At 39.8% G+C, this 19,066-nt stretch overlaps 1 protein-coding gene across 2 annotated transcripts in view; it reads left to right on the plus strand.

The window, feature by feature from the left end:
• MAGI3 (membrane associated guanylate kinase, WW and PDZ domain containing 3) overlaps positions 1–19,066 on the plus strand; it is a 2,524,824-nt gene that overhangs the window by 1,255,288 nt on the left and 1,250,470 nt on the right. For both annotated transcript variants that reach the window (XM_044076986.1, XM_044076987.1), the window contains exon 4: positions 1,796–1,915. In XM_044076986.1, the coding sequence (XP_043932921.1) occupies positions 1,796–1,915 (120 nt within the window). The remainder of the gene's footprint in view (positions 1–1,795; positions 1,916–19,066) is intronic.

Raw genomic sequence — 19,066 nt, forward strand, 5'->3', positions numbered from 1 at the left:
TTTCCTGACAAACCTGGATGCATTCTAGTGAATGTTTAAGAATTTGTTAAAATGTCCAAGGAGTGTCAGTTCAGGTGGAGGAAATCCCCGACTGTCACCCAGATGACCTTAGACCAACAAGTGGCTTGGACTTGTGTTAAAGCTGGTTTGTGGGAGGAGAGGACGTATGAAGTTTAAGCCTGCCTGTTGGTCTTTCCTTGGGGAGAATGTCAGCAGAGAGTGTGTGTTCAAACATACAATCTGCAGCAGAATCTACCACTGGAGAAAGCAAATCACATAGACGTGCTACGTATAAGGGGGCAGGGCCATGATATTTTGCATGCCCCATTGCATAACACTCTTTGAATGCTGCTAGCATATGTAGTGGACTGAGAAGGGCCTAACAAAGAAAACTCCTGATGGCTGTCTGACTGCTGCCATGAATGGTTCTCACCCACTGGATAGTAGAAGACTGAATGATAGCATAGAACTTGATAGTCAGCAGACAGTAGGTGAGGGATTCTGTATTATCTTAACATATATTTGTTCAGAAACATTGCTTCATTTTTCCTTTATTTTATTTAGGCTCTGTTAGCCAGTAAGCCCCCCTTTACCCTGGGTTCTCCAAAGAGATAGCCTAAACCCTTAGTCATTCAGTGACCCACAAATAAAGCTGTAGGTCATTCCCCATGTATAAATCTAGGAAGCAAGGGGAAACATTTCTAAATTTTCACGTTACAGCTCTGTGTAGATGAGAAGAGGAGCCCCCTTGGAGCAGGCTTACATTGTTCAGTCATCTTGCATCTGCAGCATTTTAACTGCCTCACAGAGAGGGTACAGAAGCTACTCCTTGCATGTGCCATAATATGCCATCAAAATCTCCACCCACTTACATAGTTGCATGCTGTGACACCTAGGCTCCATCAGATTTCAGGATGGCAGCAAGAAATCTCAATTATATCTCATCCCCTCAAAGTAGTATTGACTTTCAGCAACTCCATTCTTGACTTCTGACTGCTGGCTTACCCCTCTTTTCATTCTGCCAAACTGATATTACCTACAGTGCAAAGAGATGGCTTACATTATGTGTCAGCAGGCTAACAAGGGAGGCATTTTTATTAGTTCAGTTTGAATTTCATTCCCCTCCCCATTTATATGTGTATTAGTTTTAAATATGTTATAAGCCAAATACTTTGGATTAGGATTGAAGTAATAGCAGTATTTATAGATTAGACAAGATAGTCAGGGTTGTTAGTTTTGGAGGTTTCCTGTAACTTTATACTTTTCAAAGGCTGTTCACATCACAGTGACAGATATGCTGCTCTGGACTGCCTAACTGCACTGTGTTTTTCTTGTGTTGGTCAATAGTTTGTGGAACTTGAGGTCCATGACACTTTCATATTTGCCTTTCTGCAGTAAAATTTTCTAGTGCCACTGCAGTGTTGATTACATTTGCTATTTATACAATGCATCTCCCTCTGTAGCAGGCATTAACAGTAACTCATGCCACTGGTCCTGTTGCTTTCTGTATTTTGTGATGACTCAGGTTTCAGATAAACTGAATCTTAGCCTACGTGTTAGAGAGACTGTTCCTTGTTTTAGTTAGTTGACGTCTTTCTGCTGAGTCTATAATACAAGTTCGTTCAAAATGTTTTCCAGATGTATAACTTCAAAAGGAGTGTTTAACATAATCATGCTGTACTAATAAAACATCTGACTCCTACTGGAACAAATATTCTGCAACATTTCTTGTAAATGGTTGGTATCATGTCATTACATTTTTTTTTAATTTTATGTTCATTATTTATTACTTCAGGTACAACCCGGTCCCCTAGAGAAGGAGAAGTTCCAGGAGTTGATTACAACTTTATAACAGTCGACCAGTTTAAGGCACTAGAAGAGAGTGGAATATTGCTCGAAAGTGGAACCTATGATGGTAAGTTCTGTAACAAAAACAAGTGGGCTTTGGGCTTTGTTAGACAAGTGTTGATATCTTTTATGCCGCCATCTGGGTTGTATTTCATTAGATTTATTAATTTATAACTTGAATGACTGCTCACTAGTTTCTGCAGTATTCCAGAAATAAAATCTCCGTAAGGAAAGATTAAATTAGTGTAACAGTGTACTTCACCAATACACAAATTGAAAATTAAAAGTCAGCACATTGCTCCTATGGCCTGTACTGGTGAGAGCTGACCTTGGGTATATGTTGCTAAGCATTTCTGCAAGTTCAAACACTGTTGGCCATCCCTGATGTGCATATAATGCAGGCTGTTTAGATTATGATGCTGCAGTAATTTTCAGAAGACCTCTCGGAACACTGAGAGCTCAGTATTCTTCTTTCTGTGTATCTGGATCTCGCATGTTCCTTCTTCATGATAGTAGTGAAGGAAAAATTCATCATTTTGATTCAGAAGGTATACCTTAAAGTAGTTTGTCGTTATAGCTGGTGTGTGGATGTATTAGCCATGTTTTCAGAGGCTGTTTAGGTCCTCTCAATGAACAAGGGGGAGTCACTCCTGTTGTCTCTGGGATAGGGAACAAAAAAGGCTTCCATGTTTTTTTGTTTGTTTTTTTTTAAGCACCAATATTAAATTATCACTAAAAACATAGGCAAATATGCATTAATGTAAAAGAAAACAAGCCATGTTAACATGTTTCCATTTACATATATTATACATCACATGTTGTTTTTTATAACTATCCTCAATCCAGCATTACATAAATTGCTTAATTCCTGCCTCCCCTTACACCTCACTCCTCTAGAACATTATTCTGCATGTCTTGTTCCTACATTTTCCATTTATTTGCATGTAATTTTCTCCTTGCCTTTTCTAAAGATCCCAATTGAGTTCTTTTATCTCTGTTATAATGTTCAGTATTTCAAATACAGTTGGTTTAGACTTTGATTTCTGTTTTCTAGTAGTTATTTTTTGGCAGCGACCAGAATTAAACTTAACAACACCTTACTATGTCTAGGCAATTCAGACCCAATGTTCAAGCTCAAAATAATCATTTCCTTAGTTGCACTCTTTTGCTCAGCCAATATTTCTGACAAAGTACTGTGTAGGGAATTTTTAGAATCTGCCAACTCATTACATTTCCAAATGTTCCCAGTTACCTCATTCGACCCCATCACACTTTCAGCATTTGCCATCTACCTGAGGAAGAATTATTTGGAGTCTGCTTGGAGTACAAAAACAACTATGCTAACACTTCCAATCAAAAATCATAAACCTTTTAGACTGTGTTGCATGTTTGGGAGCCATGCATATGTCTTTCCATTGTTCCCTTGTAAATTGTTTATTCAGCCTCTCTTCCAACTCCTCTTATAGTTATCATGCTGTATTTTTATGCCCTACTAATTATCCCTTTTTTAACAGCAGCTTCTCTTCTAGATTCAAACAAAAACTACCAGAGCAAGTCTTTCATTTATGATTTCCCTATTTTACCCAGACAGGGTATCTCTGAGGACAAATCCTACTTTTATGCCTAAGGTGGTTTCCAGTGTGGCTCTTAACCAAACAATTCATCTGCCAATCTTTTATCCAAATCCACAGAACAAGGGGGAGAGAATTCTGCATTCCTTGGATGTACACAGACAACTAAGATTCTACTTAAGCAGGACTAAAGCTCTAAGAAAAACTGAGCAATTACTAGTGACATATGCTGCAGGATCAGGGGGCAAGGCTATTTCAAAGCAGATAATTTCAAAGTGGATAAGCCACTGCATCCGTTTCTGCTACTTACACCATGGTAAACCTGTGCCCAAGGGCATTAGGTCTCATTCCACCAGAGCTGCAGCTACTTCAGCAGCCTTTCTAAGGGGAGTACCAACCAAAGACATTCTAGAGGCTGCTACTTGGAGTTCTGTTCACACCTTTACAAAGCATTATCATGTGACTCTTTACTCTAAATCCAGAGCAGGCTTTGCCACTGCAGTTCTGCAGGGCCTTATTGCCACCCCTAATGCTGTTTAACTCCAACCCCCCAACCATAGCTTTGGGAATCTACCCAAATGTAATGACTGCAACAGTGAAACATGAAGAACATAGTACAGTTGTGTACATTTACCATAAATGTAGATATTCGAGTGTATTCAGTGTTGCAGTCCAGGTTACCCTCCCGCTATCCCCTTGTCATTCTGGAGTTTCTTTCCGTCTCCATTTTCTACAACCTATGTGGTGTATTTGCTTGTAGATGAAGGTAAAGTTTATATTGATGCATGTAGATGCGTATGTATATATATATATATATATATTTGCTACCTTTTGGGGGGCACCTGACATCGGGGGCAAGAAAAACTAAAGAAAATGGCATCGGCTGTATGTTTTATACCCCTGACGACCTGACTTCATGGAAGAGGAGACAGCAACCGATGCAGGACCCAAGACTTTGGAATTCAGGCCGACTGAGGGCAACCTGCCAGCAGATTACCCAAATGTAATGACTGCAACAGTGAATACACTCGAACATCTACATTTATGGTAAGTGTACACAACTGTACTTTCTTTACCATCTTTAGGTTTTACAGCTGCCACCACAGGTTTCTTATAAGATGTTGGTGCTTGCCCTTCTCTTAAAATACTGTTAAAAACCTTCCAGATCTTCATCACTTTCTTCCATTCTAGCTACCAAACTACCACAGGAATACTATCTGTTCCTGGAGACTTTCCTGCAGATTGATTATATGTCACCATTTTAATCTCATCTCCTCTTGTCTTAACTGCTAGTTGTTGTCTCATCTACCTCTAATCTTGGCATACTTAAGTCTTTCATAATTATTTCCATTTGTTCTTTCTTTATTTCCATATTTCTCTGTTTTGTACAATTTTTCATAAAATTTCCAAAATATCCATAATACATGCACAGGATTTCTGGTTATTTTTCTTGTTATAGGCTTCCTAGCTTTGATGGCAACCCTTTATATTTTCTGTTGCCTAAGTCATTGTGCTAAACATTTCTGTGCTCCTGGGTTATCAAAAAACAGCAATCATTCTAAAGTCATGCATATTGTTGAGATATTCTCTTATTTTCTTTTCAGCATTTTGTAGTTGTGCCTAGTCTTTCTTTGTGAAATTCCCCTTTTTCTTTAATACTTTAACCTTTGTCAGCCCCTCAAAATAATTCCTATTACTTATAGGTTTAGGTTTATAGGCTAGTATTAAGCTAACTGCCCTTGCGAGCCATTTTAAGCTTAGCTGATTATCCCTTGTGAGACTCAAACCCTGCACCTTGTGTTTGTAAGGCAAACACCTTAACCATTAGGCCACCCTCCCAACCTCCCACTATATCTCTTTTTTACAATGTAAAAGTAGAAAAAAGAATGGACAAAGGCAAGTTTCAGTTAATACACTGTAATCTTGGGCTCTTAGGGTGGGGGATTCGGTGTAAAAGTGGACTAATTGCATTATAAGTAGACTTGAGATGTTTTCTGTTATTTTTTGCTTTACTATATAACATACTGTTTATATCATGAAATATTTAGTGCCCTTCTAAACATTAATAATATAAAATGAGGTGTGTACTTTACAGTCCACCCACAAGTTTAACAAAGTCAGCAAAAGTCCAATCATTCTCGGCCACTTTTTCTTGCAAACACATATTTCACAAATATAATTTATGATTTATGATCTCACATTTATTCAATAATTTCAATGTTGCTGGTCTTCTTCCTGTTCTTCTCCATTTCCCAGCACCAGACTGGTTCAAGTCCAAGGTACTTCTGATTCTTCTAGTCAACACGTGTTTTTTTTTTTGTCTTTCTGAAGCATTTTTTTTTTTGGAATACTGGAAAAGGTTTCACTGGCAAAGTCTCTGTGAGGTTTATTTTCAGAAGAATAAAAGCAGAGTCCCCTTCTGTTTGGTGGCTCACTTTTTGTTAGATAAACTTTTGTATTCCCTCCTTAGCCTGTTCTGCATTAAAAAAATGTCTTTGATCCTCCAGGAAAAGTTATTCTGAAGACAGCTAGATACAGCAGCTTGAATCTCACACATACCTTTTGACACTCCCTGATTACTGGGATAAAGTTGTTTCTTTCCTGCCTGGCGTACAGGGAATATTTTTCTCAAATACTATAACACCTCTAACATTTAATACTTTGCCCCTCTGCAACAGTTTTGTGTATGATTACATCTTTACTAATGCAGGTCCTGGCTGCTTTCTTATAGCCTAAGGTTACCACCTGTCCCACTTTGCGAGGGATAGTCCCTCTTTGGGCAGTTGTGTCCTGACAAAAAATATTAAAAATGGCAAATATGCTGAGATTGTAGGACATAATTATGTCCCATATTTTATGTAATAGTTGCATAAAATAGTTATTTCTATATCTGAAATACCTAAATGTTACAAGAAACAGAATAAGCAACTAAACTGCTACAAGAATAAGCTTTTATTTGGGCAAAAAAGTAAAGTTCTATCCTTTGTACAGACCGTGGGTATGTGTCGGCCCGTAAAATCTGATGTGTGTCCCGAAAATGTCCCACTTTGGCCATTTGAAAAGGTGGCAACCCTATTATGGCCAGGTTTGGAACATACAGTCGATGTGCCCTTTGATTTAACAAATCCTGCTGTTGAATACCAGTCCAGTTGCTTATTTGTACTTTCCTAAAATTAATAGTCTGTTTTTTCCAGTTTCTTTGGTCCAGAAGAAAATCTCTTTTTTTTTCCCCCTGTGTGGTCTGTCCTGCAATCTACCATTTTTGAAACCGCTTTTCTTGAGACGTCTCATACTCAGGTAGCCTTTTCTTCATTTTAGCATCTGATTTTTGCAGTTTTTAGCCATTCATCTTAATAGCTGCTTAAAGTTTCTTCTCTTTTTTTTCCAGCCTTTTGATATCTGAATTGATATACTCCTTCAAAGTTTCATTTATTTTAATCAGTAATGAGTACATTTGATTTATTTTTTCCTTTAAATAACTGGAAGTCATCTACCAGTGCTGGAGCTTGAACTGGTTTTTGCTGAATGGCTGCAGGATTCTTCCCAGTCGGTTTTCTCCTCACCTTTTTTAGACAATTTTCTTTCAGGTTCTCTAAATTTCTTCTTTGCTGACATGCAGTCAGTGTACTTACTAGCCAGTAACTATGTTTTACTCATGCTGGCAGAATTTCTAGCTCTTATTTCTCATTACTTTTTTCACTGTGGGAGAGTTGAAATTAAGATGTTGATCAGTGTGCAGCCGTCTGGGAAGTTGGAAGGCTTCCCTGTTTTGTCAGAATGGTATACCCATCCCTGGGGAAGCTGCTGCTGGCATTAGTAACACTGTTGGCCCCATTTTTTCCTGCCAAAAAGAAACTGAAAACTAAACTTGTATCTTCTACTCCTTAAATTTCTTTACCCAGAAGTAGTTTACTGGGACTGGCTCAGGATTTAATTCAGACCATAGTTCTTCCTTATAAAGTAGTTTATGGTAAAAGAAAATCGGACAGGAAGATCATGCGATAGATAAGGGTCCTCAGATTTCTGATTCAGACTCAGAGGAGAGTTCAGTTTCTGATTCTCCCTCTGGGGAGTTCTGTTTCTCTGCAACTATTTCCTGAAAGTGCAAGTGTCTTCAGCGAGAGAACACATAACTTTCTCAGTTCCTTAGAGACCAGTATGAGCTGTTATGAAATGAACTTCTAGAACCTTCAACAATTCCTCCAGTTCTGTCAGCTTTGAATGATGCACGTGTGTGTGTGTGTGTGTGTGTGTGTGTGTGTGTGTGTGTGTGTGTGTGTGTGTATTACTGCCTGCTATTTTCCTTGTATTCACCCAGCTGCCTATGAAAAGGTAGATAGGATGTGTAAAGTTGCTTAATGTAAATATTTGTGCAGTCTTCTCAAACTTGAACTAGCAGCTGTAGCTTTAGTAAATCCTGTTGCTGCTAAATGTTTATTTAATTCCATTCCTCCTCTTTCTGACAAGGATACCAAGAAGTGACCAAAAAGTGTATGCTTCTGTGACGTTGATTTTCAGTATTTTGAACTGGCAGGCTCATAATGTCAGTTTGTTCTGACCAATTTGGAAACTTGAGGAATGTTCTGACTGCAGTTTTTTCTTGTGAGAAACAAATTGGCTTTAAATATTCTTAATTTCCTATATTCTTCAAGTCACTACTCATTGTATATAGTTTGGGTAAGACTCTTGATACTTCTTTCATGGCTATGGACACTGGTACTGTGTTGAGGGTGTTTGCCTGGCTAGATTTTCAGAACCTCATAGATGATGATGAAAATGCAATTTTAAATTCGTCTTTTGACAGAGATTTAGTTTTTGGCTGCCTTGCTAATCTGCTGCACTGTAGATTTGGTTAAAAATTGTGATGAAAGAAGTAAGTTATTACAGGAATCTCTAAGATTTTTCACCCCTCCTTTTCCAAATTTTTTAAGAGATTCTCTGATCCCTCATCCAGTTTTGGCAAAAAAGCAAACGGTTTCAACAAAATGCAAATAAACAGACATTTAAGAGGAAATGTTAAAAGGAGGTTCCAAAATGGATTCAGAAACCAAAGGATAGTCCAACAAGTAAGAATGACCATTTAAGGGGCCCTGTTACCCCCCCTCCCCCATGCCCAAGCCCATTCTGGCAGCCCCATGTTCCTTCCAGGAGGTCTGAATCTCCACTTTTCATTTTGGTAACACATAATTTCAGACAAATGCATTTTGAAGATCATTCATCAAGGTTACAGATAGCAGTGGGAGGAAATTCCTCACTCAGCAGACCAAACTCTTTTATGTCCTGGATCTTTCTTTCCTAAACCTGTTTGTGATGGTGCCCAAATTCAAAAATGATGTCACTTAGCAACCTTTGGCATAGGAGATTACTAGGCTGATGGCTTAAGAGCACTTACAAGCCTTTCCAATATAACCCAATTGTACCCAATATATCACCCCTAGGGGCAAGAGGATGGCATGAATTTGTGCCTGTGCATTGAGTATCATACAGATTGCCCTCTCCATAAGGGGCATAGGCACCACCCCAGGTATGAATTTGCTATTCCCTATCCATTGATTCAAATTGCATTTGAAGAGGGACATGGATGGCCTGTGCTTAATGTGAATAGGAAGCCTATTCCAAAGAAGGGGCCATCCATGAGACACACATCTGTCTCTCTAGCATGTTTTGTTTGAGTCGGTGACTAAGTTTAGATCCCTAGATTAGCTGACACTCATTCTGTTTGACTCGTGGATGTGTATCAGCTTCATCAGAGTTGAATTTGTGAATGCCTTGTTGGTCAGGCATAGGCTGCCCCTTAATACTTGGTAGGAGACAGAGGAAAGAGATAGAGTTTTTAGTCTGTTTGCACAGGACATGCTTACACCTTATATTTTCTTTGTGAGCAGTCTCTGAGGTCAGTCCAGCTGCTGTAAGTACCTAGGCAAGTACATGCCAAATGGCGCATTGTACACGATTATTGGTTTAATGGGGGCTGAGTACAGTGGGGCTATAATTTCCTTAGACTTGGATGCCATACCTTTACTTATAAGTTATGCCACACAGAAGGACGTCTTCACCTCTGTGGACACATGACAGTCAAAGTTCAGGCTACTGTTTATCTGTGCACCTAGATCTCTCACCTCTGAGTCTACTGTTAGGGGTGTGCTTTTGATGCTGTAATTTGCAGGGGGATTTAACTTCCCTAAGGGTATGATAATGCATTTTTTCATATTTAGTTTTACGCCATGGTTCTGGAACCAGTCATTTTGTCTGATCTAGACCCTCCTAAAGAATACCTGCATCACTAAGGAATTCAGTGATTGCCCCTGGCTTGCAGTCATTAGAAGACTTTGTCATCCAGAGGCCTTCCACATTGGCCCTGACTTCAGAGGCGTATATTCTGAACAGGAGTGGGCCCTGCACTGAGCCCTTTGGTGCACCACTAGTAACTGGCCTCTTGCTGGATCTGGAATCACTCCTTTGTCAAATGTGTCCTGTCTATAAGCCAGTTGGCTGCCCATCTGGTGACATAGGTATTTATGTTCAGTTTTGTTAGTTTATGTATAATATCTGAGCGGGCAATTGTGTCAAATGCCTTGACTAGGTTGAGGAAGGTAGGTATGTACTGTTTTACCTTCATTCATGGCTTTGGTGACTTTTTCAAAGAAGTCCACCAGATTCAGTAGGCATGATCTGCCCTTGACAAAGGAGAATTTGATCATGTCCAGTGTTTGGAAGTTTCCTATGTCATTATTTATCAGGTCCATAATTATTCTTTCATGGCCTTTCATATACGACTAGTCAAACTTGTGTCTCTAATTTCTCAGGTCAGTAGATGATCCCCCTTTATGTCCTCCACTCTGTAGGGACAAAGCCAGCCCACAGGTGGTTGCTAAATAGAGATCCCAATAATCCTAATAAGTCCTTATTTAAACTGTTTGAGGCAACCTGGTATGTTGTGAGGGCCCCATTGAAGCTGTGTTTTTAGCTTAAAAAAATGCAGTGGCAACCTTTGGTGATAACTGGTGGTGGATTGGTGGGGGATATTTCTTGGGGGGAGAACTGGGGGGTGATGGGGAGGTGAAATTTGATCTGGATTTGTCAGCCATTAGATTTGCTCTGTCACCCATCTGAGTAGAGGTGATACTATCTACAACTAATTCTGCACATTGTTGGTTGTTGCCCTTAAGACTGTAGACATAACTGAAAAATACCTTATGGTTATCCTTAGCTTTGGAGGCTATCTTTACCTCAGAGTCCTCATAAAAGTACATTTCATTGCATCTCAAATAACAAGCCCCTAAAGCAAAACACTCCACAACCCATAATTCTGGTCATAGGCAAATCCATTGTGAGATACACTAATGTCCCCTTACCAGGCTGGATAAGGGGAAGGTTACAGTTAATTGCCTGTCAGGGGCCAGGATTCGCCAGATCATGCAAGCAGCTCGGGTCACTTACCCCTAAGCACCAGTATGGCTCAGACATGGTCCGTATAGGCATGAACCTGTGTTTTCTTCTTCCTCATTCAAGATTCCTGGTGACACTAGTTTTAAAAGATGTTTACCATCACTTCCCTATTCATCCAGACTTCAGGCATTTCTTAAGGTTTTGTGTGCCTGTATCACATTATCAGTCCTCTGCCTTATCCTTTTGACTATCCACTGCACCAAAGAGTGTTTCTCAAACTTTCTAGCTCCAGTAGTAGCTCATTGCAAGCTGTAGGGTATATCCACATTTATCCATATTTAGACAACTTGCTTATCTTTACAGAGTCTTTTCAAAGTGTCAGGAATCTCTCACTTGCGTGAGAAATCTCCAAATTTTCCAAGAGAACATTTAAAAGTCTTTTTTGATTGCATCACACATGTTTGTGTTCCTGGGGTGTCAGCTAGACACCTCAGTAAGCTTTTCTTCTACAGGAAAAAATAGAACAACCTCTAGATAGATTGCTAAGGTTTTCCACTCTCGGATGGTATGCCTGTGGAAGTTTTGGAACTAGGAGGGGAAAAAACTGATAAAGATCTGGAAGGTTTTGTTTAACAGTATTTCAACAGGAGGAAAAGCACCAACAGTGGTGGTGGCTGTAATATCTAAAGAGGGTAAAGACCCATCGGATCCAGCTTCATACAGGCCCATTTCAATTCTAAACCATGATTATAAAGTGTTTATGTATATAATGGCTAAAAGAATGGCAGAGGTGATGCCAAAATTGAATCTACATGGATCATTATGGTTTTGTGGAGGGGAGGCAAACATTTGACAACATTAACAGAGCATTGATGGTCTCAGAGGGGAAGCTGAATGTAAGAAAATACCACAGTTGTTGGTTGGTCTTGATGCAGAGAAAACATTTGGCAGAGGGAGTTTGTGAGCAGGGCAATGGAAGGATTTGCATTCCCTGATAAAATTAGAAGTTTGATTAGGAGGATGTATGAGGGATTGGAGGCGAAAATTAAAGTGGGTGGGTTCCTCTCTGATAATTTCTGTTTGAGCAGAGGAACCAGGCAGGGGTGTCCTCTTTCCCATTTGTTATTTGCACTATATTTAGAACCACTGGCGAAGAGAATATGAGACTCAGTGAGTCAATGATATAATTGGTATGGCAGTCAAGAAAAGCTGGCTGTATTTGCAGATAATATGGTTTTATACCTGAACCCCCCCCCCCAAAAAAAAAAAAAAAACATTTCAGTGTTATGGAACATTTTGAGGCAATTTCATATCTTTTCAGGATATAAAGTGAATTAAGCTAAAACAAAGGCAATAGATGTAAATTATGTTATCTGCACATGATTTGGTTCAGTCATGTCCATATTTATGGGAACTTGATAAAATGAAGTACTTAGGAGTATGGATCAAAAAGGATTCTGATATGGCAGCTAAGGATATGTGGGAAGAGACTAAACAAAAGATAGTACAAAAACTGAGAAATTATAAACTCTGTGCGACACCCATGCACTGGCCCAGCAATCAAAGAGCCTCAATCCTCAACACTAACACCAGTGAGAGGCATCTATATAGGGAAAGGATAACAAATACACATACAATAAAGTACAATTTCCCTTAAGAGCACACACAGATCACAGTCAGTCTGGGACTGGTTTCTCCCTTTCTCTCTAGGTCCCCAATAAGACTCCCTACTGGCACAGCTATAGGGTCCAGATCTCAGCCTATTGGGCAAGCTAAAACCTCCAGTACCCTCTCTGTCCAACCAGTGCTCCGTGTCCCTGCCCAAGTAGCTGACACACACACTTTGAGATAAGAGTTATATGCAACCACACAGACACTCCTGGGGAAGGCTGTCACAGGTTCTCCAGCTGTGCCCCTTTTACCCAGACTATACGGTAGAAATCAGTGTCACCACCCACTAATATTTATCAGCTACAAAAAGACCATTATGAAAGGATGTCCAATTATACTGTGCAATATTATTATCCAAATGGTAAGTACAACTGAATTGTTAAGGCTTATTTGGAGTGGCTTTGTACAGTATCACTACATATATATGCAATGTACTCTAAAGCTTAAATTATCTCTACACAAAATGGCCACAGTTGAAAGGTTTAAACATATTTAATAAATATTAAGAACACAAGACAATACGTCTTGCCAAACAGTGCTTTTCAAGAGTTCAGAAATCACAGAGAAATGCTTAAAATAATACAGTAGAAAAGTTCTGACATCAATACAAAAAAAATGAATCTAATCTTCCTATTTCCTAGCTATATCTAAGAGAAAACACAATTCTAAAATAAACTTACATCTAGAGCAAGACAGTGCTTGTGATTTGGATGTTCTCAAGGCAAATGCTCAATGCCCTCGTTCTTTCTCTCCTTAAATTGATAACACAGTACCACTGATTCATTTCAGATTACATTATTTCTTTCTGGTTCCTAAGCAAACGGAAACTCAGAGGTTAATTGCCCTTTTGATCTTGCAGCTGGTCAGGAAGCCAGAGCAATAAAAGAAATTATACATGTAAATAATAACCATTAACTCTGGCCTCAAAACAATAGGCAGAATGCCTCCCTCTAGACATCTCGTCTCCAAGTTTTAGATCAAAGAATTTCATAATGCTTGACTTATCAGCTTTCTTACAGCAGAGTGCACTGTTGTTACATTTTTTGCAGTTCAACATCCAATACAGTCCTTTCATATTTAAGAGAATAAGTCTGTGGCTTATATTAATATTTACAAATAACAGAATTATCTACAAATTCTGTCTAGCCAGGCTGGCAGCCTTCACCTATCTTCACACTCTGTTATGGGATATAACAAGCAGTTAAATGTTTTTAGTCCCTTTAGTTTTATACACAGGTCAGGCATATTTTTATCAATCAGAGGAGAAGTTGTGGATAGCAATTAATAAAGAGCTGAAGGATTTTATCTGGGAGGGAAGATGGCAAGAGGTCAAGCAAGACAAGCTGATTCTTCCAATTGAACAAAGTGGTTTGAAAATACCTGATTTGATGGAGGCATTTCAGATCTACACACTTAAGGCTCCTGTACATTGCACAAGCAGAAACCTATAATTCAAGTGGAATGGGATGATGATAAAACAGGGGAAGCACAAGAAACAAGAAGAGAGTGGGATTTTGGATGCACATCCTTAAGGAGAATAACAATAACTGTACAGAATATTATATTCATAAAGTAACAGAGTATTCTAAGATCTAACCAACATGGGAATGGAGACAGGAGATTCTGACGATGGGGGTGACTGCAGTTAGTGATGTAGAAATAGGCAGTAATGCTGCATCCCTCTTCAAATCCCTTCAAGAGAAAGGAAAAGAACTACAGGAAATGAAACATATTTTGTGTCTCCATTTCCTAAATTCCATATTAACTACCCTTCCAAGCCTAATTTTCTAAGTAAAAAGACCCATGCTCTTTCCTAGCTGCACAGGAAGAGTACACGCAGGCAGACTCTTCCTAGGTCTCAGTCGTCATCTGCTCAAAATTACCCCTTTCCAGACAAACCAGGTAGTCTGTTACTACCTGCCCAGTCTCCCAGAAATCCCTCTTTCTTAGTGCCTTTTCTCATTTCCTTTACTCTTGGACAAGCATTACCTCAGACAAGTGGGTCCTGTCTGTTGTCCAAAATGGCTACTTCATGACTTGGAAAACTATCCCTGCTTTCATGAGCATCCCACAACCTTCAAGGGACAAGCTTCATCTTTTCCCATAGGTCATTCAAGACTCCCTATCACAAGGGACCATACAAGAGGTTCCCTCCTTGGAAAGAGGAAAAGGGTTCTATTCCAGAATGTTTTTAGTTCTCAAGAAAGATGGTCCTTGGAGACCAGTTTTAGACTTGTCCCAGCTCAGTCTGTTTAAGTCCCCACCTTCATGATGCTCACCCTGCAAACCCTGTTTCCCCTCTTGCTCCCTCGGGCTGTCCTAGTTTCCTTAGACATCAAGGATGCATACCTCCATATCCCCATCCACCCTCTATTCAGGAATTCTTACATTTTTCTCTTGCTTACTCAAATTTTCAGTTCTGTGTTTTCCCTTTGGACTCTCTACGGCTACCAAAGGTATTTACATAGTGTTTGGCTCCTGTCATTGCCTTTTGCAAACTCCAAGGAATTTTCATCTACCCTTACTTGGATGACCTCATTCAAACAGAATATGCAGACATGTTGAAACAGAACCTTCAAAGCACCATCTCTTTGCTCCTCGGCCTGGGGTTTCCCATCAACTACAGCAAGTCTTCCCTGACTCCTTCTCAGGACCATTTTTGTTAGGCTGCAGGATATTTATGATGGCTTTTCTCCCTTTGCAAAAAATGCAATCCCTGCAGACTTGCTTCCAACAGTTGTTTCCTCTATCCTTTCTGACTGCCAGGGAGTTCCTCAGGATGCTAGGGTTCATGGCTTCGGTTATACCAATGCAGCCACTAGCCAGATTCCACATGCAAAAGTTCCACTGGTACCTGAAAACCCTGTGGTCCCAGCATGCTCATCCTCTAGAGTTTGGCCTTCCACTTCTACCCTGCCTAAAGAAGGAATTGTTTTGGTGGATTCAACAAATATCTAAGAATCCTGGACTTTCCCTTCAGCCTCCTCATCCAGTACACAGATGCTTCAGATCTGGGGTTGGGAGCAGCACTGGGGAACCTAAAGGTCCAAGGCCTGTGGTCTCCTTCGATAAGGAAGCAACACATCAACATCAAAGAGATGAGGGCTCTGATTCAGGCCCTTCAAGCCTTCCAGTCATCTCTTCAATGAGGTCCTTTGAAACTGTTCACAAGACAACACCACAGCTCTTTGGTATGTGAACAAACAGGGGGGACCAAAGTCTTATTTTCTGTGAAGTTCTAGCAGACACACTGAGCAGGTCCACGACAACAGGCCCACAAATAGATGATCCCCACTGATGTGCTTCTGGACATTTTCCACCGGTGGGGTATGCCTGAAATAGATCTCTTTGCCCCCAGTATGAACAGACAACTTCTAAAGTTTTGTGCCAGAGTCCCACATCCCCTGGCTCGGAAGGTAGGCGGCCTATCATTCTCATGGAAGGGGATATTTCTCTATGCATTCCCCCCTTCCCACTAATTCAGAAAGTCCTGCTGAAGATTCAGAAGGACAACCCAAAAATCTTGTTGGTAACCCTCTTTTGGCCAAGATAGCATTGGTCCCCTCTTCGTCTGCAGTTAGCCAAGGGCAATCATTACAAGTTACCTCACAGGGTGGATCTAATCACACAAGACAGGGGATCTCTTATTCACCCACATTTAGGAACACGCAACCTGACTCTGTGGGTGGTAGGCTTCTGATTATTTTCAGACACCTTTTCTCTGAGGACATGCTTCTAGTCTTGCAGGAGGCCAAGAAACCCAATACAAGAAGATCCTATTTGTCCAAAAGGAAGAGGTTCTCCATCTGGTGTCTTAATAAGCCACTAGATCCATTTTCAGTGGATATCACCCTAGTCCTGTCTTATTTGTGTGAGATGCTCAAGGCTGAACTGGCTTATTCTACTGTTGAAGCTCTTTTATCAGCCATTTCTACATGTCTGCCGTTATCTCCCTCCTTAGATTCTAGGCTAGAGGTTAAGCTTTTCTTAAAAGGTGTCTTCCACATCACACCTCCCAGAAAACATGTTCCTCCTCCCCGGGACTTAAATTTTATTTCGGAAAAACTGACTCTGATTCCCTTTTAGCCTGCACCCTCAGCTTTCCTGAAATTCTGTACATGGAAAACTGTTTTATTGGTAGCCATCACTTCTACTAGGAGAGTTTCTGAACTCCAAGCTTTAATGGCTTCACAACCCTTTCTGATTTTCCACAAGGACAGGGTGTCTCTTTGTACCAACCCTTCTTTCATGCCAGAAGTGGTTAATGACTTGTCCCTAAACCAGTCTATTCACTAACCTAATTTTTCCCTTCTCCTCAAAACTACAGTGAAAGGGTGCTGCACACCTTGGATGTACATAGACAACTTATATTCTACTGGATAAGACCAAATTCATTAGAAAGTCTGAGCAACTGTTTGTTTCCTTCCCCCCCCAGGGCATTAGGAAAACCTGTCTCCAAACAGACTATTTCATCTTGGATATCTAAGGTAATTTCTTTCTGCTATGTGTGTCAGGGAAAAACTTTCTTCGTCTACTAATGCCTATTCCACTAATGCTATAGCTTCTTCTGGGGTCTTCTTTAAAGGTCTGGACACTGTTCCTATCCTGGAAGCAGCTAATTGGTCCTCTGTCCATACATTCACAAAACACTACAAGCTGGAATCTATCTCCTGATCAAGAGCAGGATTTGCCAGGGCAGTTCTGTGTGACTTCCTGGAGACTTCATGTGCTCCTACCCCCCCCCCCCCTCCTTGTCCACTCATGCGCTATGGTATTCTCCCTCATGTTATGAATACTGCAGTATGGGAATAGAAGGACATAGAATAGTTGTGTAAAATCATACCATAACCATAGATGTCCTTCTCTTCTATGTTGCAGTATTCTATCCCACTCTCCTTCCACCTTGGTTCATGCTCTTTGGATATTTCCTGGTTGCCTCTTAACCTTGGACTGGTGTTCTGACCGGAGCATTTAGTTCTGAGGATGGTACATGCAGACTTCACTTTTTTGGTCGATGTCAGCTGTTTTCTATGTGCAACATCACACGTACCTAGTAGTAGCTTAGGACGTTCGGGTCGCCAAGGAGGGGAATCCCACGTTGTGAATACTGCAACATGGAAGAGAAGGACATTTATCCTTATGGTAAGATTTTACACAACTATTCTATCCTCATTGTATATATGCTTGGTTGGTCAATCAGTTTATTAGGCTGGCCTTCACATAAATACCCACTCCATAATTCTACTCCACTCTCGATCTTTTGAATTAATGCTGGAGAACCTATCTGTACTTTTTCCTGTAACCTTCACCCTTTGCTCAGCATTTGCTTCTAGCGTTCATAGGTTCATAGGTTGGTACTAGGCTATAGGGCCTATACAAGCCTAGCCATAACAATTCCCTGGCTATTTCTTCCCAGAATATGTACTTTCCTGGTCCCCTGTCTAGTAGGCGACTGATGGGTAACAGAAAGTTCACACCGGGGATCACACCAACAGCACTACTAGATAGGGTCAAAGGTACTAGCTGCTAGTACAATGGTCTAGGGAACTACTAACGGGGCGGTGAATACCGCACAATGTGGCTGGGCTAATATATCCCTTCAGGCAGATAGCCCAGTACCAACCTATGAACCTATATATATATATATATATATATATATATATACATATACATATATATATATACATATATATATATATATATATATATATATATATATATATATACATATACATATATATATATATATATATATATATATATATATATATATATATAAATATACATATATCTACACACATTATATATATATATATATATATATATATATATATATATATATATGTGTGTGTGTGTGTGTATGTGTGTGTGTGTGAGCGCGCACGCGTGTACATTTATATACATATATATGTGTGTGTACATTTATATATATAAACCCATGCTGCTCCACAGCACACTATTCAGTTTTAATTTTTGCTCCATTTTCAACTAGTCAACAAAAAACAAGCTTAACAGTCAGCCCACACAAATCCAATATTATGCTTTAGGGTGCCACTCTAAAATTAAATACATTTCCCCCATCACCGTAAAAGACAGCAACCATACCTATCATTATTTCAGTTGTCTTCCAGCAAAAGTACCTCTTTGTTTTCAGGAATCCATCAGGATATTATCCCCACACACAAACAAAACTATTAACAACAATCTTCTAGAAGGGAAATTTTGTTATAAAATCTCACATTCTCTGTCTGTAGTTATTCGTCCAAGCTATTGGCAGAACATTTTTGCTAAGAGCTTGGGTACACAACTACAGACAGGAAATCACACAGTTCGCCCAAGCTATTGGCAGAAACATCTTGATTCCTAAAACAAAATGCAGTCTTTCTTTCCTACTGTGTATACAATTTAGCAGCAATACTCAAAATTGCAGGTGGCTGGAAATAAAAATCTGCAGATTCAAGAAGTTTGCAAAAATCTAAGTCAACCTCTTCAGTCTTCTAATGGTTTACAAATGGTTGCGTGTTCAAGGCTGAGCAGTAAGTCACTGGGTATACTTACCATCAAATTGCTTAATCTAGGCCACTACC

Source organism: Protopterus annectens, chromosome 7.part0, assembly GCF_019279795.1.
Source record: "Protopterus annectens isolate FY-2018-M chromosome 7.part0, PAN1.0, whole genome shotgun sequence".
NCBI classification, from domain to species: Eukaryota; Metazoa; Chordata; order Ceratodontiformes; family Protopteridae; genus Protopterus; species Protopterus annectens.